Source organism: Ceratotherium simum, chromosome 13 (genome assembly GCF_057802395.1).
Source record: "Ceratotherium simum simum isolate JZ-2026a chromosome 13, ASM5780239v1, whole genome shotgun sequence".
In the NCBI taxonomy this organism is placed as follows: domain Eukaryota; kingdom Metazoa; phylum Chordata; class Mammalia; order Perissodactyla; family Rhinocerotidae; genus Ceratotherium; species Ceratotherium simum.
In genome coordinates this window covers 47,885,599-47,911,124 of record NC_141912.1, presented here as the reverse complement: position 1 = coordinate 47,911,124, position 25,526 = coordinate 47,885,599, and the positions used below count along the sequence as shown (strand labels likewise).

At 36.4% G+C, this 25,526-nt stretch overlaps 1 protein-coding gene across 3 annotated transcripts in view; it reads left to right on the top strand.

The window, feature by feature from the left end:
* PTCHD4 (patched domain containing 4) overlaps positions 1-24,485 on the top strand; it is a 199,051-nt gene extending 174,566 nt beyond the window's left edge. For all 3 annotated transcript variants that reach the window (XM_014782636.2, XM_087438690.1, XM_004424041.3), the window contains one exon: positions 2,134-24,485. In XM_014782636.2, the coding sequence (XP_014638122.2) occupies positions 2,134-3,767 (1,634 nt within the window). In that variant the 3' untranslated portion in view covers positions 3,768-24,485. The remainder of the gene's footprint in view (positions 1-2,133) is intronic.
* The last annotated feature ends 1,041 nt before the right edge of the window (positions 24,486-25,526 follow it).

Below are 25,526 nucleotides of genomic sequence, written 5' to 3'. Positions count from 1 at the left end.
AGTATTATGTCTGGTCAAGGAGACTTGCAGAGGATAGAAATGTACAATTAATGTTGTTGGGAATCATTAGACTTACTTCATGCACATATATGTTGAGCTAGTAATTAAATGCAAGAAGGAATATATCATTGCCTCCAAAAACTTACCTTATACCTATGACCTCAGTTTTCATACCCTTTTTACTTGTTAGGATAAACTTATCTTTCCAGACTGGAGACCCAGAAGAGGGAACTTTGGAGAATAAGTAGGCTTTGTATTAGTTATAGGAAGAACTCCAATGAAATAACAATTAATGATTAATAAAATCTCCCCAAATAGACAGACCAATGTGTCTTTAAAATCAAAAATTAGCATGATACACATTTGAACTTATAAATACTACAATCAAATTAACTATGAAGCAGAAACTCTTAGATCCCCGTAAAAGAGGTTTTGCTAAATGTTAACTCACCTACAAAATTTTGTTGGTTAGGAATAGGTTCAGCTACATATAACAGCCTTACTTACCGTAGCTTAGCCAAATGGCGATTTGGTTTTCTTCAAAGAGAATACAAGAAGATCGTAAACCAGGGCTTTTACTGGTGGCTACATGACGCCCATTTAGGACAAAGCTCCTTCTGGTTTTCTAATAAGCATTCTTAAATGACTTCCAGTTACACTGCATTGTCCAGAAACGTGTCATGTGAACCACCCCTAGTTGAAAGGTAGGCTGAAAAATAAAGTTTTTAATTATGTACATTTCAGTCCTAAATCAAATAAGGAAGAAAGGGAAGGATTATGTAGGCCAACTAGCAAACCCCATCAACAACACAAAATCAGTGATTATAGTAAGATCCTAGCCATTATATGTTTGTTAAACTACTACTAAGTGAATTCAGTGTGTAACACATAACTCCAATATCTAGATGCCACACAAAGTCCATTTTCCAGGTTTTCTTTAACTAGATCATTTCGTACCTTTAAACTACATTTTTGTCTAATAGGTTTCTTGGAGAACAGCCTTAGCACAGCATGTATCCATCCATAGAAAAGGTTTGAGTGTAGTATTGCTATGCCTACAAGGGCAAGAGTGATCTATGAAGATTTCCACTCACTCAGAAAGTTCCCAATTGTTATATCATGGATTGTAATTGACAGAGCTAATTCAGGAATGTGAAAAAAACAGAATTGCAGGAAATTACAGGTATGGAAAGTACGTCTTTGCTCTCCCAGCTTCTTCCTACTTTTGCTAGTAAGGACGCAAGTGGTGATATCTTAAGAGCTGTCAAGTTCCTGAAAGTAGCAGCTCAGTATCTAAGAGTATTTGGCACATAGTAGGTGCTCAAGTAATATTTGTTGACTAAACCTTTTGCCTATTTACCCTTATCAAAGGGTGCACAGAAGTTGGTTAAAAAGAATCATTCTCCTTTCACTTTAATGAAGAAGTCAGCATATACTCTGTGAATAAAGGCTCTTTGAGGAGCCCAAAGGAAATGCTTGCTATGATCTCTTGCTCTGAAGGTCTCGCCCTGTGTTTTATGTGACCTGGCAGATTTTTTTGACTCACATCCAATGTTAATTAATCAAATCTATAGGAATTGGTTTCTAAGCCGTTTGGCCACCAAGCAGGTTGTTAACATTGTAAAATCAATTTAACGCCATTTTTAAGTGTTTAAAATCATCTTGTAATTTCCTAAGTTAGCATTTAAGTCAAATTGAAATGGAAGTTAGGGACTATCAGTCAACATATCAGTGGATCAATCACTGACTTGTTATTTGAGGGGCTTTTGAAGATGAACGAATAAAGGCCCCTGCCCTTGACAACTTATGATCCGTTTGGAGAGACAATATGTGTGTGGGGGAAAAACATGTAATAATATCACATTATATTTATGACTTGTCAAATTAATAGAACAGACAATAAATGTTTCATTTTGCCCAGAATACCAATAAACTTGGACTTTGCTAAAGTGAAAACATGGACCAAATATATCCTGTTGCATAACTCAGATTTTGAGACCCTAACAGGAGGATCACAGCGCTTTGAAGATTAGAGTATAAAGTACTATTTAGCATAGATAATCTATAAGGAATTCACTTGAACCATAGGAGGAAATAAAAACAATTATTCTTTTTCTTCTTTTTTTAAATTAGGTCATGGAACTAAAGGAGTATTTGAGCTTCTGTCTGGATGGCGGAGAACCAGAGAGAATTTGCCCTTCAAAGACAGGGTAGCAGATGCCTATTCTGATGTGATGGTCACCTATACCATGACCAGCTCCCTGTACTTCATTACGTTTGGCATGGGTGCCAGCCCATTCACAAACATAGAGGCTGTGAAGGTCTTCTGTCAGAACATGTGTGTCTCCATTCTGCTAAACTACTTCTACATTTTCTCCTTCTTTGGCTCCTGTCTGGTCTTTGCTGGCCAACTAGAGCAAAACCGCTACCACAGCATCTTTTGCTGCAAGATCCCTTCTGCAGAATACCTGGACCGCAAACCTGTGTGGTTCCAGACAGTGATGAGTGATGGGCATCAACAGACATCCCATCATGAGACAAACCCCTACCAGCACCACTTTATTCAGCACTTCCTCCGTGAACATTACAATGAATGGATTACCAATATCTATGTGAAGCCATTTGTTGTCATCCTCTATCTCATTTATGCCTCCTTCTCCTTCATGGGGTGCTTGCAGATCAGTGACGGAGCCAACATCATCAATCTACTTGCCAGTGATTCCCCAAGCGTTTCCTATGCCATGGTTCAGCAGAAATATTTCAGCAACTATAGCCCTGTGATAGGATTCTACATCTACGAGCCCCTTGAGTACTGGAACAGCAGCGTCCAGGAGGACCTACGGAGACTCTGCAGTGGGTTCACTGCAGTGTCCTGGATGGAGCAGTATTACCAGTTCCTGAAAGTTAGCAACATCAGTGCCAACAACAAGAGTGACTTCATCAGTGTCCTACAAAGTTCATTTTTAAAAAAGCCGGAATTCCAGCATTTTCGAAATGATATCATCTTCTCCAAGGCAGGAGATGAAAACAACATCATTGCTTCTCGCTTGTATCTGGTGGCCAGGACTAGCAGAGACAAGCAGAAGGAAGTCATAGAAGTGTTGGAAAAGTTGAGGCCTCTGTCCCTTTCAAAGAGCATCCGATTCATCGTGTTCAACCCCTCCTTTGTGTTCATGGACCATTACGGCTTGTCTGTCACAGTGCCTGTTCTGATTGCAGGCTTAGGTGTTCTCCTGGTGTTAGTCCTGACTTTTTTCCTAGTGATCCACCCTCTGGGAAACTTCTGGCTAATTCTTAGCGTCACCTCAATTGAGCTGGGCGTTCTGGGCTTAATGACATTATGGAACATCGACATGGATTGCATTTCTATCTTGTGCCTTATCTACACTTTAAATTTTGCCATTGACCACTGTGCACCACTGCTTTACACATTTGTATTAGCAACTGAGCACACCCGAACACAATGTATAAAAAGCTCCCTGCAAGAGCATGGGACAGCCATTTTGCAAAATGTTACTTCTTTTCTTATTGGGTTGGTCCCCCTCCTATTTGTGCCTTCAAACCTGACCTTCACACTGTTCAAATGCTTGCTGCTCACTGGGGGTTGCACACTTCTGCACTGTTTTGTTATCTTACCTGTGTTCCTAACCTTTTTCCCCCCTTCCAAAAAACACCACAAGAAAAAGAAACGTGCCAAACGAAAGGAGAGAGAGGAAATTGAGTGCATAGAAATTCAAGAGAACCCTGATCATGTCACCACAGTCTGAAGGGTATAGACTAATGGATTATTTTTCTTTTCCAGTATTGCACAACGATGCAGGGCAAGTAAAGCTCAGACCTCAGCTGCTTGGGCTGGCCCGGGGTAACAAGGCAAGTCAGATCAAGAGTGAATTATTCCTGACACATCAAGGTGTACACTTCCTGGGGGGAAGAGGGAATCAAAGAAGGGGAAAAAGTTCTTTGCAACCTTGTTCTCCACTAAAGATAAGTTTCTGGAAGTGATCTTAGAGCTCTTCCAAGGAATGGATGAATCAATGGAGTGTTCGAAGGCCAAAAGAACCAACTGCTTTTAAGAATAAAATGCTTAGGAGAGATGGAGAAGAGAAGAAAGGGGCCCTCCAAATAGGGAAAAAGACATAGGAAATGTCAAAATTGCCATGGCACTTTTCATATTTGTTTTTTGAACAGATTGATCAAAGGAAACCTATGCACTTGGGAAGTACATATTTAATCCCGTCTAAACCAAAGGACTTCCCAATCCATTTTATGTGTACATATGTATGTATATATGCCGTATATACATCTACTTAGATTTGTCTTTAGTGTACATTGACGTTTGTGTGGAGGGAGGTGTCCATTTGCAGATCGGCTGGCCTTTCTCTAGAAAGTCAAATCAGCCTTAGCCATATGTAGACGCATTAATGGCCATTCAAAATCAACTCAAGTGTTTCAGCTGCAAGAGTATTACTCAATTGTGCAATAAGCAAAATAAACAGAGATGTGAGTCCATTAGATTCTACATATCATGTCAATCTTTGAGAGTCTTGCTTTGGATGACTGAGCAAAAAACACAAAAAGGCATTTGAATTAATTACCACATGGGCAAGGTTTAAAATCTCGTTTTAGAGCTAAATAGCTGATATGGCTTTTCATTGGCTTTTAGTGGTTCTCTGTATTTGCGAAGGCTGATTTGGCTGCTTTCAGAGAGCTCACCCACTGCAAATGAGCGTTTTACACATGTTGTCCATACATATGTGTATAAGGGTGCATGTGGCTTGTGTGTGTGTGTGTGTATGTGAGTTGGGGTATACCATAGTTACAGTGTTCTCATTTTAGATGGTGAAAATATACTGCCATGGAATATAGATAATTAACATAGGAGAAAGGAGACATAACTAGGAAACTTGTTGTAGGGTGAAATAGAGAAAATGGACCATCACCACTCATCATGCGTCATCAACTGGTTCTTAGTGTAAGGAAAATATCCTAATCCTATAAAGCCTAGTGTATTCCTTGCATTAATATTTGGAACAAAAACCCAGGCCACGATCACCATAGTAGTGGTCACTACACCTACTGCAATATCGTTTTGTAGCTTCTTGCAATATCACTGTTCTTGTTACCTGGAAAGTGCTCCTCAGTTGGCCCACCTCCTAGGGTGATGGTAGCTCTCCACAGGTGGCATATTAACTGTAACTGCTGCTGGATTCTCTCTCCAAAAAGAGACTGAGGTAAATGTTTTCATTGACTTAAAGTTTAAAACTGCTTCCCAGCAGATAGACTCAGTCTGTTGGGTGCTTACTTGGATTAATGCTGTACTTCCTGTCCAGAAAATTACTAGAAAATGCCTTTTCCTATGACAAGCAGTAAAATAAGTAAATTTTCAGATAGGACTGAGCAAATGTCCAATGATTATAAAATATGCTAGTAAGCTCTTTCACCTGGAAGAGAGCTACTGTTTCCCACCAACTTTGGTTGTATATTTTAATTGAATTTAAAGTATTAAAATCTAAAAAAACAAAAGAAAAGAAACTCCTGGAGTCAGTTAAGTTCAGAAAAGCGATACAAACCAGTCTTTGGAAATGAAGTTGATGAATTAATGAAATAACAGAACAACAAAACAAATGTGCTTTTAGAAATAAAGAGTTTACTAGAATATTAAGGGAAAGGAGAACTTTTTCTACAACTAAAAACATTTAACAGAATTTTAGTTTATTGAATGGAGTTTGTTTTGTCCTACTTTGAGGTTATTGAGTTTCTGTTAGAAATGATCCATGTCTTCTCAACTGTGTTCATCTGAGATCTGTATCAATAGATCAAGTATGGACAAAAATTGCCATACACCTAGGGTTATTGTTCTTGCATTATTTGTAAAGTCATGTCACAGATAACCTTAGCCTTTTGCCTCCTGAACTGCTCTGCTAGGATGAACTGGTATTTGGCACTAGTAGACCTGCAGACCGTGATCTCATATCTGAAGTAGAAGTTTCTGAGGAGTTGGTTTTTTTGGGAGGAGGGGGGATTCTTCTTTCACAGTTAACTCATCATTTGTGAAGATTCGATTTACATCCCTTTCAAAAGATGCGAGGTAATCAGCTAAGAAATTCCATTAACTATCACTCCATTTCTTTCCAAGGTGTGCCATATGCCATTCATTTGCCAATTTTTAAAAAGCTTGCCTACTTGGGTCATTATTTTTCTTGATTACCTTAGACAATTCCATATACAAATAAGATTGGCAGGCTGATTTATAAGGAAAGAATTGAACATACCAGTAGCCAAATGCATACGAGGATAGTGGCATTTATTGCCAAACCACTGGGGCAGTTCTAATATCATGCTTCCGTAGTCTCTATTTGGATGGGGAAAAACAGTTCCTTTTTAAGTTATATCTTTAAGGACCAAAATGACTAAGAAAAATATGAATTTCTCATTGTTCAAGTGACTAGAGGGGTGGAATTTTGGAAGGGACATTATCTTTTCCAGGACACCATGGTACTCTTTAGTGAACTGCAGCAATAATTTATTGAAATGGAATTTCTTGTTCAGGAAGAGTTAATATACCACCCAAAATTCCCTAACTCAACCCTAGGAAGTAATTTAAGCCCAGGAGGAATCTAACTGAGTATCATCTGGCTTCCCAATCTCACTGTGAAACAGATATTTCCAAGAATTCCATTCACTGAATGCCAAGGTACATCCTAAAACATGGGATCATGATTTGCAGGTAATGCTCAACCTCTGCCTTTTTCGGTAGCTTGTGTGCAACTCCCTCTAGTTTTTCAAGTTTACTTGCGTTCTTTTATCCATTTGTGAAATACTGATGGTGTTCAAACTAGGAACTTATCTAGAAGATGACCGATTAACTCCTAGAAGAGAAGAAACCTGTGGGAAATATCTCAGATACATAGAATACTTTATTTTGTTGAAACGTGTTTATCCCTTAAAGTGAGAGATTTTTAAAATTTGCAAAAACCACACCTTTTCTGAATTTAAACTGAATGTATATTGTTTCCTCCTATCAGAAATTGAATTTGAATTAGAAAGTATCATAAGAGCTCTGCTCTCCAAGATGGTTAATAAAGTTTCAAAGAAGTATTCACCTAAATTATAGAAAGAGATTTGTCTAAAAGCTAGATTCTTAACCTCCTATAGTTAAAGGTAATCATATGCTAACTTAACCATGCATAACTTTTTTTAATAAGAGGTTAAGTTATGCTTAAATGTCATCCTATGAATTCTTCCAGGGACCATGAACCTCTTTGAAGGTTGTGCATAAATATTCTGTGAAAGAATTATTCTCCACTGTGGTTGTATCATGTGAGTGTTTCTTTCCCATTTGATTTCTATTTATTTCCACAGAATTTTGGTTTTACCTTGCAAGGTTAGAAGAAGAATCATGACAAATGAAGCTCCTATGATGCTATAACAGCCATTCTTGAATGTTGAATTCAAGGGGGTGAGAGTTTTGTCCATTTTGTAATTACCCATTGCACTTTCCCATAATAAGATAATCCTTCTAGGCTTGTGGTCAGAGCTAGGGATTAACTGTTGCCATTCAGAGATACATGTGTTTTTATAAGTTGACTGTAAATATCATAATTACAGTCACATATTTTTATGACCAAATAGTTATGAATGCCTGGCACTATGCATGCATTGTTACTAATAGTACATAGATTTTTAAAGATACTATTTTCATGGTTATTGCAACTTTTATTAAAATTCTCATATCACCTATTCATAAATGCCTTGTAGGTTTTGGTCCCAAAGGCCTAAAGTCCACAGGAAATTCCATCCCAAGGGGAACAATTTAAAAATTGCCTTCCCTGGGTGTCAATGGCAGCAACCTCTTCTGGAATGTCCTCTGGAAAATCCTAGAGGCTAAATCTAGCTTCCAGATAAAGAACATAGCAGATTCTGTGTTAGTCAGTAATTAAGCATACTCTAATATCTTGTGTTTGCTAATATTATGATGAACCAGAGAATACAATGCCTTGAGACTAGAATTTAGATGTTGTCTCTTGTGGATTGGAGAACTCAGTGATTTGCTCAGCTTCTTTCTAGAGGGATCTCTCTGTTCAGTCTATTTTGTTCGTGTTTGTAAATGGTATTGATAAGCCTTTCAAATGTGAACCTGAAAACTGTCATTTATTCTAAAAGGGATTTAGAAGTATTTTTATTCCCTTTGAAAACAAAAAAAAAAATGCAACAAAAAACACTTCTTGCTCTGTGTTACAAAAAAAATTTTATGACAAGCTTTATAACATTGACTCAAAACCTATCTATAGACAAATTGGTATGCCCTTGAAATCTCCCCATCTTGAATCTAAATGTGAAACTCAGCATCATCACTGTGGCGCAGGCATTTACACTAACCCTTTTAAGCAATGATCTGCCAATATATTGTGTAGGGAGAAAATGAGCTAGATTTATTTTTACTGGTTTCTCTTCAAAATCATGACTGCAAATATGTTTATCCAAACAAAAGCAGCAAACCATAAATGAAAGCAACAAATCCTCTTAGCATCAGGTCCAGCATGGGAGGGACTATAGATAGGTATAATAGCAGTAAATTACTTTGATTTGTAAACTAAATGGCCAAGGTTTGATTTACCAGTATGTTTTAGTCAGAAGGGCAGGAGATGGTGTTCTGTGTTTGAAGAGTTATGGATTTGGATCAGGCAACATTTGGAATAAGATTGAAAGGATGTTGAGAAATGAGCCTTCGTGCTTAGAAACCAAGATGTCAGCAAGTAGGTATGATAGAACATGTGGGAAAATTCCACGTATTTTATAGTTTAGGATACAGCACAGAGAATTTCATGGTGCCTCAAAACTATAGATTCTTAACTGCTAGCAAAATTGATCATATGCAAATATATCTCACTTGAAGTTTGTCTTCTCATTTGTCAGATTCATAACCTGATCTTTATGGGGAAAGTGCTCCTGAATTTGCAAGCATGAACCAGAGCTATAGATGATTTTGTGAGTGAAAGTGGGATACTAGGGAAATTCCTTGAAAAGAAGCTTCAAGTTAGCACCCAGATAAGCGTTATTCATTCCCAGGGATGGCTGTCAGCATTGCTCTGATTTTGTGCATCTTTGAGACAACAAATACTCTTTTTTTTTTTTTGCTGAGGAAGATCGGCTCTGAGCTAACATCTATTGCCAATCCTCCTCCTTTTTTTTTTTTCCCCCAAAGCCCCAGTAGATAGCTGTATGTCATAGTTGCACATCCTTCTAGTTGCTGTATGTGGGACGCGACCTCAGCATGGCCGGAGAAGCAGTGCGTCGGTGCGCACCCAGGATCCCAACCCGGGCTGCCAGTAGCAGAGCGCGCTCACTTAACCGCAAAGCCACGGGGCCAGCCCACAAATACTCTTTTGTTGTCTTCTCTGTCTTTAATGAAGATCTCTCTGTTGCTGATAGAGAAGTCACTTGCTTTTCTTATAAAACGAAAAACAATTCAAAGAGAGAAATGTATAGGGTCAAAAATCATATACTAGAATAGTGCTGATGACTAGTCTACAGATAACATTGTATCTCTTCTGCATTTCTAAAGATGTTGTCAAAATTAAATGGGTTTATATTCTAAACTGAGAACTTCTGTAAGGTAGACATTTTTTAATATGATAAAGTATGTATTAAAAAATCATTGCTAATTTTGCACTTTTATAAATTACAGAAAGTCAGTCCCTCTTATTTTTCCCAGTTGACATTTTCCCTAAGTTCTCATGGGTCATGCTAATTATAAAGTCTTAAAAATCAGAAGGCAGCTTTAGAAACAGAAGAATAAGAACATCTAATGTATGATTCCTGCTCCATGTCACATGTTTGTACTTATCTGAACTGGGGTTTTTAGAAGTCATTTGTAACTTTGTTCTGGTTTCCCACATGGCAGATGGCCAGATAGAGGAACCCTATGGTTTCTTTTCTGTCTACTTCTATAGTTATTAGAACAACCACATTACCCACAGGGCTCTGTCAAACCAGTGGAGAAATAACAACTTTAATGCTTTGGAAGGTTTAATTGAAGAATTTCCTAGAAGTAACTAGGAGAGACTGCCATGGGTAAAAAAAAAAGTGGAGTTTATTATTAGTGTGTTACTTTCAAGTCCTGTATAAATTTATTAACTTGAATTTTGACAGAGGCAGTCTATAGTATGTTGTGGGGAGCATTTAAGTTGTCTAATGTAAGAAGTTCAATAGAATCTCCCCAGGAAGCTGAAATACCTTCCATCATTCTATTTGGTCGATTCACTGGTTATTGATGGCCATAATAAGAGAGCTGGAAAAAGACCAAACTCTCATATTCCTGCATGTCCTGCTGCAGTATGCAGCATCTATTTTGAGGTAGAATCAGGCAATTCTGGCATCTTTTCTTCTCAAACATAAAAGTGCTAGGTACTGATAAATTAGACCTTAAACTCACCAATGCAAATATCCCAAAGTTTTAGTAGAGTTTAAGCAACAACTTTATTATACTTCCCTGTTAATTATGCATATTTTTCAGCAATATACTCTCTTGCTCTTAAATAGGAAATCTGTCACAGCTTGAAAAGGGCAGAGATCTTTCCAAGCTACCTCATAAGGGTATTTAAAGACAAAATGGCATGCAACCTTTGATTAAATGGCAATATATTAAAGCACAAAGTAATATTACGTATCACCCCTCCTTGATGCTCTTTCCCTTTGTAAATTTAGACCAGGCTAAATGTAAGAGGAATACCCCTATGTGCAGTCCTACTTGTGCATTCTGGTTAATATAATAGTCATTAATATGAAATCTCTCAAGGTGGTTGTTCGGTTTTCTCTCTACATACATCCCAGAGCATGAAATGGTTCATAAAGAGAATATCTGATGTTGACCTAGAGGCAGAGATCTACCTAGTGAGGTGTACAATCAAATAATCTGTGAATAACTTCAGTAAAAATTCCAAGTGCACTTCTTATCAATTGAAGGAAAATTCAGTTTTTTGTTTGCTTGTTTACCTTAAGCAAATAGAAAGAGACAAAGTTACTAGTATTTGGCATTTTACTTAGGTTTCTTGTGTACTATTGCCAATGGTACAAACTGGCACCAATGCCATTACTATTATTTTTGGCTAAATTAGGGTTCTGAAACACAGGTCACTTTTGGAAACATTAGAATCAGTAAGAAGAAAACTACTAGAAAGAAACATTCTTCACCCATGCATAGACAAATTGCAGGAAAGAAAGTAAAAGTTGAGTACTTTTATTTCCTTTGTTTTCCTAAAACAAAAGCCCACTTACTCTTAATCCTGGCTAAACAAAATTTTCTATAACAAAATAAAAAATAATGATAAAAAGTATGAAATTATGAGACTCCGGTGTCTTATCAATACAAACTTCATGGCAAACCACCGTTTTCAGAAGTCTTTCCCTAAAAGAACATTCTCTTTTTAAATGTTGTATGACATATAGGTTCTTATTACCACATCTTCTTCGTGAAAACAGCCTCATTTATCACTCCTAAAAGAGTGCAAATAAACTAATAAGCCATTTAAAGCTGTCTGCTCTGTAATTCTGTATCTTGGGCTCTAAAAGTAAAGCTACTTATTGAGGAAAGCTTAAAAAAGAATTTTGAACAAAAATGTCAATATCAAAAATATATATATATTACCTAAGTTATATTTCCATTCCAAAATATCTTCAAAGTAAGGAACTGCCTGAATACCCACATAAGAAGCAAATATCTCGTGTGAGTCCTTCGAAAGTCTCCAAATTGCCTGAATTTTGACCTTTATCAAAATTTATCTCTATTCTCTATATATGAAAAGAGAATTTTTATAAATGAAAAGACAATTTATAAACCAGGTTTTTCTAACTATAATAAAAATAAAGAAATAACAAATTATTCCACGTAGATTTGCACATGTAAACCACATTTAGTTATTAAATTAATCTCATAACTCAATCAAGGGAAATTATGTTGCAAATATTTCCTTGTTTATTTCATTATTATTTTCCTACTTTGGATACATGAAGATATAATAATTTTAGTTAAATCCTCAGGATTACTCTGTTAAAGAAACCTCTGATCTGAAGCCTAACAGTAAAACTCAAGAAAAATAACAATAAAGTCTTAGCTACTTGCATAAATGTCATCTCGTTATATTTACTATAATGCCACTAGACAAAGTTATTTATGGTATTTCTGGCTATGTTGACCTTCTATTTTTAACAACAACAACAACAAATATCTAGTTCCATTAGTCATAATAAGGAACAGTTAGCATATTAAAATAGTGATAGAAGATAATACAGGTATTTACTCCCTAGTTCATAGAGTCGATTGACTTCATCAGTTCTTTCTAGATCACAATTCCAAATGCTGCAAGCTAGGTTGTTCATAAATTCACTGTACTCTCCTTTATTTCTTATTGTTAATGTTAAATGCCCCACAGAATGTCATAATACATGGCTTCTTCATCTCACCTCTGTGGGATCTTTGGGATCCTATTCTTTAGGGAAAGAGTCTTCTAGGGTAGGAATAAAACTTCCTAAACATAACATCTCATGACATCACAATGTAACAAAACAATCTGTACTTCTTTAGTCCTTTATTGAATCACAATTTCTAAAAATTATAAATTTTATCCTTTAAAAAGTCAAGAATCATACATTAAAAATAATACCATGATAATATATATCAATTATTCCTACATGGTTATGATAAAGGATTCTGAATAAAATACAAAACAGCGTGGCATTCCTGAGACATATTTTTTATGAATCTTTAAGTTCACAGATGTCTTTAAAACATATGAATTTCTAAAGTGTTACTGAAATATTTAGGTGGCCCTTTAAGACCTCTAATAATTTTCTTTACTTCAAGTCTAAAGCAATTTATAATCAGTTCAAAAAAAATCATCCTAAAACTTCTCGCTGTATTACATTGTAACACTGTAGGAATATTAACTATAAAAGTGCTTGAACCAACAATTTTCTCACCAGATGAGAGCTACAGAGATGGAGACAATAATAAATAGGCTGGTGTCTCCTGAGCAGTTCAGAGACTTACTCACGAGGCATATCCCTTAGGCTGCATGCAATACAGTTCCAAGTTTGCACAAAATTATTCATGAGCTGTCAGCACCACTTCTAAGTCATTAAAACCAAAATGGTAAATCTTTGAAAACCCAAGTCCACTGTATTCTGATGAATAATGTGGTGGCATTACAAGGAATACATAGATAACCAGCATTCACAGGATTTAAGTGCATCTGGTGCCAAAATTACTCTGAGGAACTTTAATAATCTGCAATTCACTTTAGAAGCTTTTGTCATTGCAGAGTTGTCTTCATTACTGACATCATTTGCATGACTAAATAGAGAATTCTGTCTAATAACATTTCATTTTATATAGTTTTCCACATTTTTTAAAATAAAGATGCCCAGAATTTTGTACGGAAATGTTTGGATTTACTCAATAGCCACTTTCCTGTCCAAATTTAAAATTTTGATCATTAATTTATTTTGCTTTTTTCTTTGTTTAAATATGTTCAATTTTTTTATTTCTAAGATAATTTTCCTTGGAGTAATTACTCCTTGGAGTAATTAAAACATGTTTTTCCTTTAGGTAACAATGAGCATGACTAGAAAGGAGTAAAATAAGAACTTAGCAAAATTAAGTTGGACAGGTGAACATATTGGTAAGCACTAAAGTTTGGGAAAAATGTTAATCGTTGTTATTTGTGTGTGCATCAAGCTGAAATTCCCTACTGCTTTTAATAATGGCAGCTGACAAGGCAAATAGTATATAGTACAGGTCCTTCTGCTTAGCAGACACTAATTATCTATTGAGTGAAAAAAATAAATGAAAGAATCCTCCTGCCTCTGACTTGTCTGCCTGTGACCTAATGAAAAATGAGTTAACAGTCTCAATTTGTGAGAGCCTATATGTGGATGTTTTCGTTGTTGTTTTATTTTCTGGAATTCTTCTTTATAGCCAGTTACACAGGAATAGGGCTCCATATAAAGGAAGACTTTCAGGTATGTTGACACTAACTGTCCTCTCTAATAAGTTGAACTCTAGAGCCTAAAGCTATATGCATCTTGATAGTGAAATAAAAGGGAATGTGATTTGACATGAAGAAAAAAACCAAAGGACAGAGATGAAAAAAAAAAAGAGGTTAGTAAGAAAAGCAGATGCAGAACTTTTTTTTTTTTTAAAGATTTTATTTATTTATTTATTTTCCCCCCAAAGCCCCAGTAGGTAGTTGTATGTCTCAGCTGCACATCCTTCTAGTTGCTGTATGTGGGACACGGCCTCAGCGTGGCCGGAGAAGTGGTGCGTCGGTACGCGCCCGGGATCCGAACCCGGGCCGCCAGCAGCGGAGCGCGCGCACTTAACCGCTAAGCCACGGGGCCGGCCCCACAGATGCAGAACTTTTGAAGAGGAAAATAAACTAAATTTTTTATTTGGTTTCTATTTGTTAGCATAGTTATTTTATTGTCTCTTTTTTAATAAACACATTAGAAGGGGTCGGAAAAATGTTGATGTTATCTAAATCTCCAAAAGTTTGTTGGCAGTTAACCCTTAAAAAAAAATAGGACCAGAAATTAAGTTGTATTTTAGGATCAAGACTTACTGTGGATGGGTTTCTGGAGCACCCCTAGGTTGCTTGGGATTATGTTTATTTACTCAGCAAATATTTAAGAGTGCCTGTGTTGGCCTCTGTGCTAGGCTCAGAGAAAAATACCAATACTCATAGTACATGCATTTGAGGAACCTATGATCTATTGAGGAAACTTCTGGATGGGATGTTCAAGAAAGGGCAAGGAAGGCATCATGAAAAGATCCACCTTGAGGTTTGGATAAGATTCTAATAGAGATGGGGGATAGGCACCACAGTCTGGGTGAGTATTCAATACACAGGGACATGCAAACTGGAAAGCAGGTTGTCCAGGATGAAGGCTATTGCAGATGAGACCATTGGGACCCAAAGGAGCGTGGTTACAGATGGGATATCATAAAGTAAGGATCACCAGGATATGGGGAACTGTTTGGAGCTGGGAGTAGGATCATGAAGAGAAAGGTTGTTCTGAGACATATTCTTGGGCTGGAATGCAGCGAAAGGTTTACACAATACAAGCACCACAGTCCACTTTTCTGTGTTTTATCTGTTAAAGTCAAGGATCCAAAAACTCAGCAACAATACGTAAGTTCATAAGCTCTATTGCTTAGAATATAGTGTTTGTAAGAGCCAGTTAAGGACATGAGTTTGATTCTCCTGATGCTGGAACATTATCCGTATCCTGTCATGGATGCCTGTGACCATCTGGTCACCTCATATACACCTGGTGTCCCTCAGTGTGCAAGAGTGAGAGACTGACATGGATCAATTGGAATACACAGTTTCCAGGAAAACAACTCAAACTAATCCTCTCTACTAATATTATTAGTTTTAGTAACAATTCAAATAACATCTGCCTAATAGAGTAGGTATTATTATCCCTGCTTTATAGATTACTTTAAGAAAGAAAACATTGTAAACAAGTACTGGGTCCTTATGGTATAATACATATCTTTCATCATAAAGCAGTATGAAAGATGCCTATACAGAATAGTACAAATACAAATTATGTGATGAGAGTAACAGCATAGATTTTCTCCCCCACCTGCCCTTTTCTAAATGCAAAATTTAAAACAATGCTTTGGTTAAAATGCATAAACTATTTTTTTAAGTCATATGCTTAAGATTCACTTTTGCTTTTTTTGGAAATCACAGTGAGGCATAATATGTGTACATAGTTTTAAACTCATCAATTTATCTACTAACCTTTTCCTTTTTTTATAGTTCGAGTCTTAATTATAATAATAATCGGTGCTCCCAAAAACCAGCAAGCAGGATTATAAGGAAGTTTGGAGGAATATATTTAACCAGTAAACCCAAAATAAGCATTTCCTAATAATGTTGCTTGAAATTAAGGATAAGGTTGGGGTTGGTCTAGGGAAGCCACATTTTGGAGCTGGTTCAAGAGTCCATCTGTTCACAGAATCGGGATGGACATAAATCCACCAAGCAAGTAGCCATAGGAGACTATGGCCAACACACACACTCCAAAAGACATTTTGGGCAATCCCAGGATTAGCAGTCCATTGGTCCTCAAAATTTGCTGCATATCAGAATGACCTAGAGAGATTTTTAGAGTCTCAATGCCCAGACTGCATGCCAGACCAATTAAATCAGTATCTCTACCAGGGGGACTCAGGTCTCAGTATTTTTGTAAATTCTTCCAGTGATTTCAAAGTGCAGCTAAATTTGAAAGGCTTAGGCCACTGAGTCAACGAATTCAATCAATAAATACTGGTAGAGCCCTTATGTTGAGTGAAGATGTAAAATTCACAAGACAAAGTTCCCACAGGGAGTACCTAGAGGGTGGAGATATTATTTCTAGTAGACCCAAACCTGGTAGAAATACATTGTATTTAAGATAGCACTTAAGGTGGGGTTAGATTTTTGGCCTGAGCATCCCATGTGATGTGAACAGCCTAAGCAAAGCCATGAAGAAAGAAAAGCACAGAATGTGTTGCTGGATCAATGAAGTCAATTTAGCTTGAGGGTATGTTTCCAGTAGAGGAGTTGAATTTGTCCAAGCAGAAAGTGCAGTATAGGGACCCATGAATGTCATACTGAAAAATTCATATTTTATTTGATGGACTTCTGAATTATCTTTTTTTATTATTACTAGAGTCAGGATTTAGAAATATTAGTCTGCAATGATATAAGTATAGGAGAGACTGGAGATGGGGGACTGGATCAAAGAAATGTTAGGAGGATATTGTAGCCACTAAGAATAAAGGCAATAATGGCATGAAACAGGGTTGTGGCATTGAAGATAAAAGGGAAGAAATTAATGCAATTAATACTGTGGCACAAAAACCTACATCCATAATGTAGCCTGGACACCTGAGAACTTTTGAGCATCCAAAGTACCAGGACGTGGTACCCTACGATTGAATATGTTAGTGCATTTGATAGGGTATTGCAGTAACCAGTCATTCTCTCTTTGTATGATCTATTCACTCTAATACTCTAATTCATATTTTAATAATCGTATTCCTGTGGTTTTAATATGCAAAATGAGCTATCCTTACCACAAAATCAGGAAATCACTCTTTACAAGAATGATTGATTTGGTTCTCCACATATCTAGCTTGGGAAAAAAATTGATTTAATTGGTTCACCTTATTGACATCACTTAAGTACAGTAAATTAAAGGTGCATCAAAGAGGAAGAAATAAAAATTTTCGGAAAATAATAGGTAACCTGATCTTTTGTGCTTTTCTCCATATTAGATTGCTGGATGCTCAAGTATATGATATTTATCTATATTTATGTATCATACCTAAAGAATCCATAATAAGTCTAGATTAATCTATAGATGAAAACATTAATTAGCAAATAATTCTTGAAATTTGTTTGCATTTCAGGGAATTTAACATTCCAGGTGATTTATGCTTAGAAACAAGATCACTGTTCCTCTTGCAATTTGAGAGCTGGTCCTCAGTCATCTTCTGTGAAAGTTTTGTGTAAGGCACATACCTTCATTCCACCATAAAGTAAAGATACTGTCATTTTTGACCATCAGCGTTGGTTAGTGTTGATATCCATGTAAAATGGAATTTTCACAACATATCCTTACACATAACAGTTACATAATTTAGATGGCCTGTCTCTGTTCAATTCAATACTTTTCCTATGGAATAATTGTCCTGTCAAACATTTCATATTTATAGATATATGCTTTTTAACATTAGCATTAAAATGACCAGAAATAATAACTCATATGAACTCTTTGTATTCGTCTACAATCTTATTGAACAACTAAAATGTGTAAGGGAAAGAGGAGTCAGTGGCAGCTTGAGAAAATGTAAAAACAGTTGGACCTCGGAGTCACAATGCTACACAATAAGATCCAGAACAGCTCAGTCATCCACCTAGCTTTATGGTACACCCTTTGGTCATGGCTTTTACTAAATATCTTACCATAAAAACCCCCTAATTGTCTATTCACTCATTTACTCACCAAATCTTTTATTCAACAAGCATTTTAAACATTCTATATGTACCAGGCACTGAGAAGGAATGCAAAGAGAAATCTGATACAGCTGCCACCCATCAGGGAATTTAGACCAGCAAACTAGAGGTGAGACAGCTACACATAACTATAACAAAAGCGATGGGTGTTCGTATAGAGCAATTATTCTCAAATTTAAGCATGCATCAAAATCACCTGGAAGGCTTATTAAAACACAGATTGCTGGGCCCCATCTCCAGAGCTGCTGATTCAGTAGGTCTGGAATGAGGCCTGAAAATATATATTTCCAACAAGTTTCCAAGTGATGCTAATGCTGCTGATCTGGGGAACCACACTTTCGCTTTGAAAATGGCTGCAGTAGAAGTCTGTAAACAGCAGTCGGCGTTCGTAGAGAAGCTGGATTAAATCTGCCCAGGCAAGGGGGTGATGATAAGGCACAGCTTCTCATCACTAATCCTGAAAGGCTGGATGATCAAAGTGTGCAAAGGCATTTCAGGCTGAGGAAATGAAACTACCTGAATTAAGGCAGTGCTTGCCAAGTTTGCCCGTTGACAAGACTCACTTGGAAGGCTTGTTAAACTCACTAGGGGTGGGCCTTAGGAATCTATATTTGTACCAAGTCCCCTAGGAGGGTCTTCTCATGAAGAAAATTTAGGAAACATTGAGCCAAGGCGTGGAGTATGAAAGAACATTTTATTTTCGGAGAAGTCTTGATGGATAGTGTTTTGACTAGGACGGCTAGGTTGCCAGATAAAATACAAGACATTAGATAAGTTTAAACTTCCGATAAACAAAGAATAATTTTTTTAGTATAAATATGTCCCATGAAACATTTGGGACATACTTATAATAAAAAAAGTTTGTAACTCATCTGAAATTCAAAGTTAACTGAGCATCCTATATTTTTATTTGCTAAATCTGTCTACTCTAAGAATGCAGGATGTGTGTCAGGTAGGGAGAAAGACCAGAAGGATTGATGGTGAAACAATATTATGCTATTATACTGAATAATAATATAATATTGCTTTCCTTTTTTCCAAAAAGAGTAAAATATGAAGAAAAAATTGCCAAAATGGCCTAAATAATGTATTGATATTTTATTTTTCATCCTTTTCAAAAGTGCTGTAGCATTCTAGGGTAATTGGGAAATTTTGATCATGAATAAAACACTTTAGGAAGGTCATTTCTCCGAGAACTTTATAAAGAAGGGGAAATCTGCCAACCAAAAAAAGTATAGTATATGTTGAAAATGATTGTAAGCAGATTTTTGGTCTCAATATCACAACTATTGAACTGTGATATATGCCAGACTGGGGATATTATATTAAAAAAAGAAAGGAGGAAAACAAAAAGCCATAGTCTAGCAAAAGCAATGCTTGACAAACCCATAATTCGTTTAAAAAAGCCCACCACCACCAGACCCCCAAAAGGCCACTTTGGTCACACAGATAGAATCCAGAATTGCTGAAACTTATAGTAGAGTCAGACACAAAATGCCCCTAGAGGTCCAAGATCTCTTACCAAACGTTCCAATAGTTTTTCTTTATGTATTCCTTCTAAATACTTAGAGCACTTGGTTGTTTTCAATAATAGGAAGGCATAACTAATGGTTGACCATGATAGAGAATAATTATTGATTGGAAGAAATTTTTCAACAACTAGAAATATGGACAGCTATCTAGGAACTGGGAAAGTCAAAAGGCGTAACGAACCAGCCATATCATCCATTCAAGAATCCATCCGACAAACATTTATTAAGTACTTATAATGTGGCAAGTTATGAACCAAGTCCTTGCTCGGGACAATGAGATGTTCAAATAATTCAGAGGAACATCTTAATGTTCTATAAAAAGATGAAAGTACCTATTTTCTTTAACTGAAACAGTTGTGTTATGAAACATTGGCAAGACCACAGTTATTTCCCTGCTATTAAATCTAAAAATTGTTCAAAATTTTTAGTTAATATTTGTTTGACATAATAAATAGCAGTTACTCTTTTAATTTTTTTGTTTGTGGAAATGAGTATCAATGAGTGCTAGATGGTTTTGGACAAAATGGTAAGACAGGAAGGCAAGACAGGCCATCAATTGATTAGTGTTATTAGCAATGCAGAAGATAAAACTTTGAGGGCAGAAATCCTTTTGCTTGATATTAATACACTAAAACAAGTTAGTGACCACAAGTATAAACAAGTTCTAAAACTCATAATTTGACCCAAGGGAAGAAATACGGATAAATAGACCAGTCAGGCCAGAATTGAGACAGATAAGAAAAAAAAAACAAAAAAGTAAAAATCATTTTATGAGAGAACATCAGCCAAGAATGTTAATAAGGAGTCATTTCCTGCCCCGTTGCCACCTCCACTCGCTTTTATTTAGCATGGCAATGACTAAGGCGTATTCAAAAGGATGGCTTAAAGAAAGGAAAAATCATGACTAATTTGGGAAAGAAGAAGAGTTCATCTATGGATGGAGGAAAACAATCTTGGTCCTTAAAGCTAAAATCCAAAGTGTTTGTCCAGTATGAAATTTAGAACTGGAGGGATTGTGAGATCTCAAGCATTGGACTGAATTGATATGTTCCACTAAACTAATGATTTGAAAGGCATCAAGTGGCACCTTTCTTCTTTGTTCAAATGTAGCACAGAGCACATCAACACTTACTCCTTAGTTGGATTATACTATCTTCAACAGAGAACTGATGAAAAGTTTGTATAAAATTATTTCAAAGTCACGAAGACCTTACCCCAGGAGAAATAATTAATTTTTATGAAGGTGTTTTATCACCACTGTTCATCCATGACCTCATTACCCTGCTTAAGTAGGTGAGTCTCAAGAAAATGGTTCAAATAAACTAGTGGCCTAATGGATTTTTACCCTGTAGCTTCTCTCTCTGATATATTTATAATCCTCTGCTCCACTAATAGCCCCGAGCCTGCTAGGTAACAATCCCCGGGGAAATTGGAGATATAAGTTCAGAGAAAAAATCATAAATGCAGGCAGACATCAAGGGGAATGGGAAGTAGTACTATTATAAGAAGAGAAAGAAGGCTGCACAGATGGGGCCCCCATTCTCTGCAAGGACTGTTGGCATTAAAGGGGAAGACTGCATGAAGGAAATGCAACTGAACTGGATCTGCTTAGGCAGAGGTTCCAGCTGTCCACAGCCATTACCTCTGGTGGATGACACATGACGGGGGCAGCCTTACCCAACCAGTCTCCTCCCTCCTCTCCCTGACCTCCTCTCCTGCCTCTCTCTTCTTTGTCATCTTGTGCTTGCTCTTCTTGGCGCCCTGAATGCCCTTCTTCCCCCCATGGCCTATAGGCTGCTTCAATTTTTTGTTGTTATTTCTTCTTAATTATCATGTAATTAGAAAGGTCTTCCATGACCATCTTATAAAAATACAGTAAGCCTCTTTCCCTCTTTCCCTGCTTATCCTGGTCTCTGTTAGTTGTCTATCTGTCCCCAGTAGGAGTGAAAGCTCTATGAGGGCAGAGATTTTTTTCTATTCTATAAACTACTATAACCCCAGTACCCTAGAATAGTGCCAGGCATTCAATAATATTTGGGGAGGGAAGGAGGGAAGGAAGGAAGGAAGGAAGGAAGGAAGGAAGGAAGGAAGGAAGGAAGGAAGGAAGGAAGGAAGGAAGGAAAGAGGGAAGGAAGGAAGGAAAGAGGGAAGCATGGAAGGAAGAAAAGATGGAAGGAAGGAAGAAAAAGAAAAGAAAAGAAAAAGAGGAAGAAAGGAAACAAGATCAAAGTGTGGACGAATTTCGGGAGGATCTTGAAAACTGCAGGTGTTTCATTTGTAAAGTTGAAGCCATTAGATGTATCTCATTGTCCAGTAAGGAATTCAAGATAGACTTACTAATAAATGTGAAAGTTCCCTCCTTGTGTACTCCTTGCCAGGTAATACTAACATTTAGCCCTTCATTTCCTTAAATATTTATAAGTAGCTTAAATTTTAACAAAAGCCATGTTTGACACAGTAGGGACTGTGTTCATATCCTAACTTGTCAATGGAAAAAAAAAAAGGAAATACAGTTGAAAAAGTGAAAGATTATCATGGCGACCACAAATTCAAATGGCGGCAATTGCTTTGCACTTCTTCTCAGCTAAGGAACACAGATACTGCCCCAAGCCATTCTTAGCTGGAATTTTAGGATTATGCACACAAGCACCCAAAGCCAGCCTGACATAAGCATGAGTAAAATTATCATCTGATGCTCAGGAACATTTCCTTCTTCCCTCAAAATAAATAACTTATTGCTATTCTACCTGCTGTTTCCAAGTTCACATTAGTGATTCATTGATTAGTCTCAAAAACAGATGCTTGTAATTAAATTACAGGTTCAGTAAGATGATCATTATCAAGTCCTCTAATGGCTGAAAGAATTAAGGAGAAATTTCATAATTTAAATTCATCAATTCAGGAAGAAATATAGGAAATATTTTCCTTACAATTGTGAGATTTGCTATATTGTCTTCCTTTCTGATAGAAATTTTTCATCTTCTAAATTTTTGTTAGTATAGAACTTGTTTTAGTTTCTTTAACACCAGCAGATTTATTATTCAATACCATCCACAGAAATTCTGACTCAGATGGCTAGTGGAGTGTAGCCTTGTTGCTTGTTCAAATTTCTTATTGCTTTTTGTTTTATGCCTTAGTTTACCCGTATTAGAATTTCTCCCAAGTAATGTAATTTATGTTAGTGAAGCAGCATTGCATCATTTGTGGCAGAAAATGCTTTTTAATTATACCGCATATGTTTCAACGTATGCAAAGTTTTCTTAAAGTTTTGTAGAGGTTAGTTGCTTGGGAGATGTGATAGCTATCCTATTTCCATTCATGTTTTCATCTCTGCCTTGTTCTCAACAGAAATTGCTCCTTATATTTTCATCCACTTGAATCTTGAAGTTGAGGTCAGCTGAATAAATTCAATTTTTCAATTTTCTTTCATACACATTACTTTGTCCTACATAAGGAATTTATCTATGGAGCAAGGTGATGAATATAATAAACTAAAATCAGATTTTCTTATCATGTCTGCCTCTGAATAAAAAATTGGGGGTGCCTCTTACAAAATCAAGTTTATTTCTGTCTGAGAACATTCCCTCTCTTATAATAGCTAGGGTATTCATTCAGGGCTCTCACTTGGTATGTAATTTCTAGTAAAACACTCCCTAGGGAAGGTACACCAAGAGACTGCATGGACGACACTTAAGTTGAAATGTCCCTGGATGGTCTGGTTCTGCCACTGTTTAGCTTACACACTACATCAATTGAAATGTTCCAGAAATGCTTCTGTTTGATTTTAGTTTGAGACATGAAACAAATGGCATCCTTAAATGTATTATCCTCGGTCCTCAAGGTACTCATATTGAATTATTTCTAATCACAGTTTTCTTGAAAACTATTATAATGAAATTAACTTTGGGAAGTCAGTGTTAAAGTACAGCTTGTAAAAGAATATTTAATAGCAGCCATTAGTGTGTTTAATATCTGTGTGCTCAAGGTATTGTTATCTTTACTGGATAATTTACTTCACAACTTTTTCATTGCCATTTTCCAAGTGAAAATAAGTAATCTGCAAACAGTTTACAGCTCTTATATTTGGAGACTATTGCAAAGACACAGCAGCACTTTTAACTGAAACACTGTGGATTAAAATGTTTTGATGATGGTATCAAATTGGGTCAGCATTGCAATGCAATATCGAAAAAATTAGAATGCAATAAAGAAATATAGATATTACATGCGACTAATTCATGCTACCCAAACTCCTCATTTATTGTTTGGACACAAGAGCTATTCTTTTATTTTGCCGAAAGGCTACTGTCAGGAAGTCGAGGTGATGCTGCCTTGCTCCAGGACAGAAGTTTCACGAAGCAAGATATTTTTAAATGACATAGTATTACAGGACAGAGGTTGGCCCCCACAGGAAACTGGATATTCAGATGAAACTTGGAATTGTCAGTATGCATCCATTCTTACTAGTCCGGGGAGAAAAAAGAAGATTTCCGGTTCGCTGTTGATCAAACACCATTTCTTGTAGGCAGCACAATACACCAGCACACGGTTAGCACTACTCTGGTACAAAACTGTTGAAAGAAAAGAAAAGGTCATTGTTCTGAAAACATGTAAAGCAACCCTGATCATAAGCAATTTTTTTTGAGTGGGGCAATACTACAATAACACGAATTCTTGTGTCTAGGTTTTCTCCAAAAGATCATTTTTGCTGGATCCAGAAAACAAAAGTTCCCTCAGCAACTTCGGTCCTAAGTTTTATCATGCTTGAGCTTTTGGCAGTTTTGATTCATTACTGACTATTATTATCATTATTTACATGTGAATATTGTCCCTCTCCATTATGAAAAGCTATTACAAACATATATGGATTTATATAAAGGTTGATGACTATATGCTTTTTTATATTAGAAAACCATGTGAAAACAAAATTAATCTGATGAATGCTGTTAATTATTTTAACTTTTTTATTAGGTATAAAATGTTCCTAAAATTATTCTCTCAATAACTTACCAAGATTTATCAGCTTGTGTAATTTTTATAATCAGAGGAGTCTGGTTTTCTAATTAAAGTTTTGTCAGAGAAAATGAATTGTGTGGCTCTTTCCTTCTTTGGAGGCATGTTATTAAAATGCGAAAAAATATTGTCCAGGTTTTCTCTCCTCCTGTATGTGGTATGCAAATGAAATTGTATGCAGCCAACACACCTGGATTTGCAGCTATTTTAAATTCACGTTATAGGGGAAAATAAACCAAAAAAACTCTTATGCATATCTGAATATCATTAGAACAAGCTAAAACTAGGAAGTCCACGCAATTTGAAGCTGATCGTATTGGAGACCTAAACACACTTACTCAGAAGTCATTTTTTCCATCTACGCCCAGTTAGGGAAAAGGGATAACATGATATCTTCAACATTATCAGCCTTCCCTCAAGCAAAGCGGTCAACTATCTACGTCTTCTAAGCCTTAATTATTTCATTCTAAATCCCAAAAGAAAAAAATTTACTATTACCAGGAATATATTTACTGAATCTCCAATCCTACTTGAGGAACAGGAATATTCCTATTCTAGGAAATACTGATATTCTAGGAAATAAAGACAAGAGCAACCACGAGGAAAAACACCAAATAACATACATTGGCACTGCCATTGCCACATTTCCGAAGAAACAGGTAACTGAAAGGTAAAATATTATCAAATATAGCTTTTAGTCAAAATTTTTCTTCTCCAAGGAGCCTGCCTTACCAATTTGCTGGGAGCAAATTGTATGAGAGAAATTGAAAGAGTGACAAGCAAGAAAACCATCTGCAAAAATATCAACTTCAGGACCAGGTATCATTGTAATTTCACTCCTTGGATCTTGAAAGCTTACCACTTTTAGAAGTTCCCCGTTATGATGCAAAAGTCTCTGGGAAAGGTGATA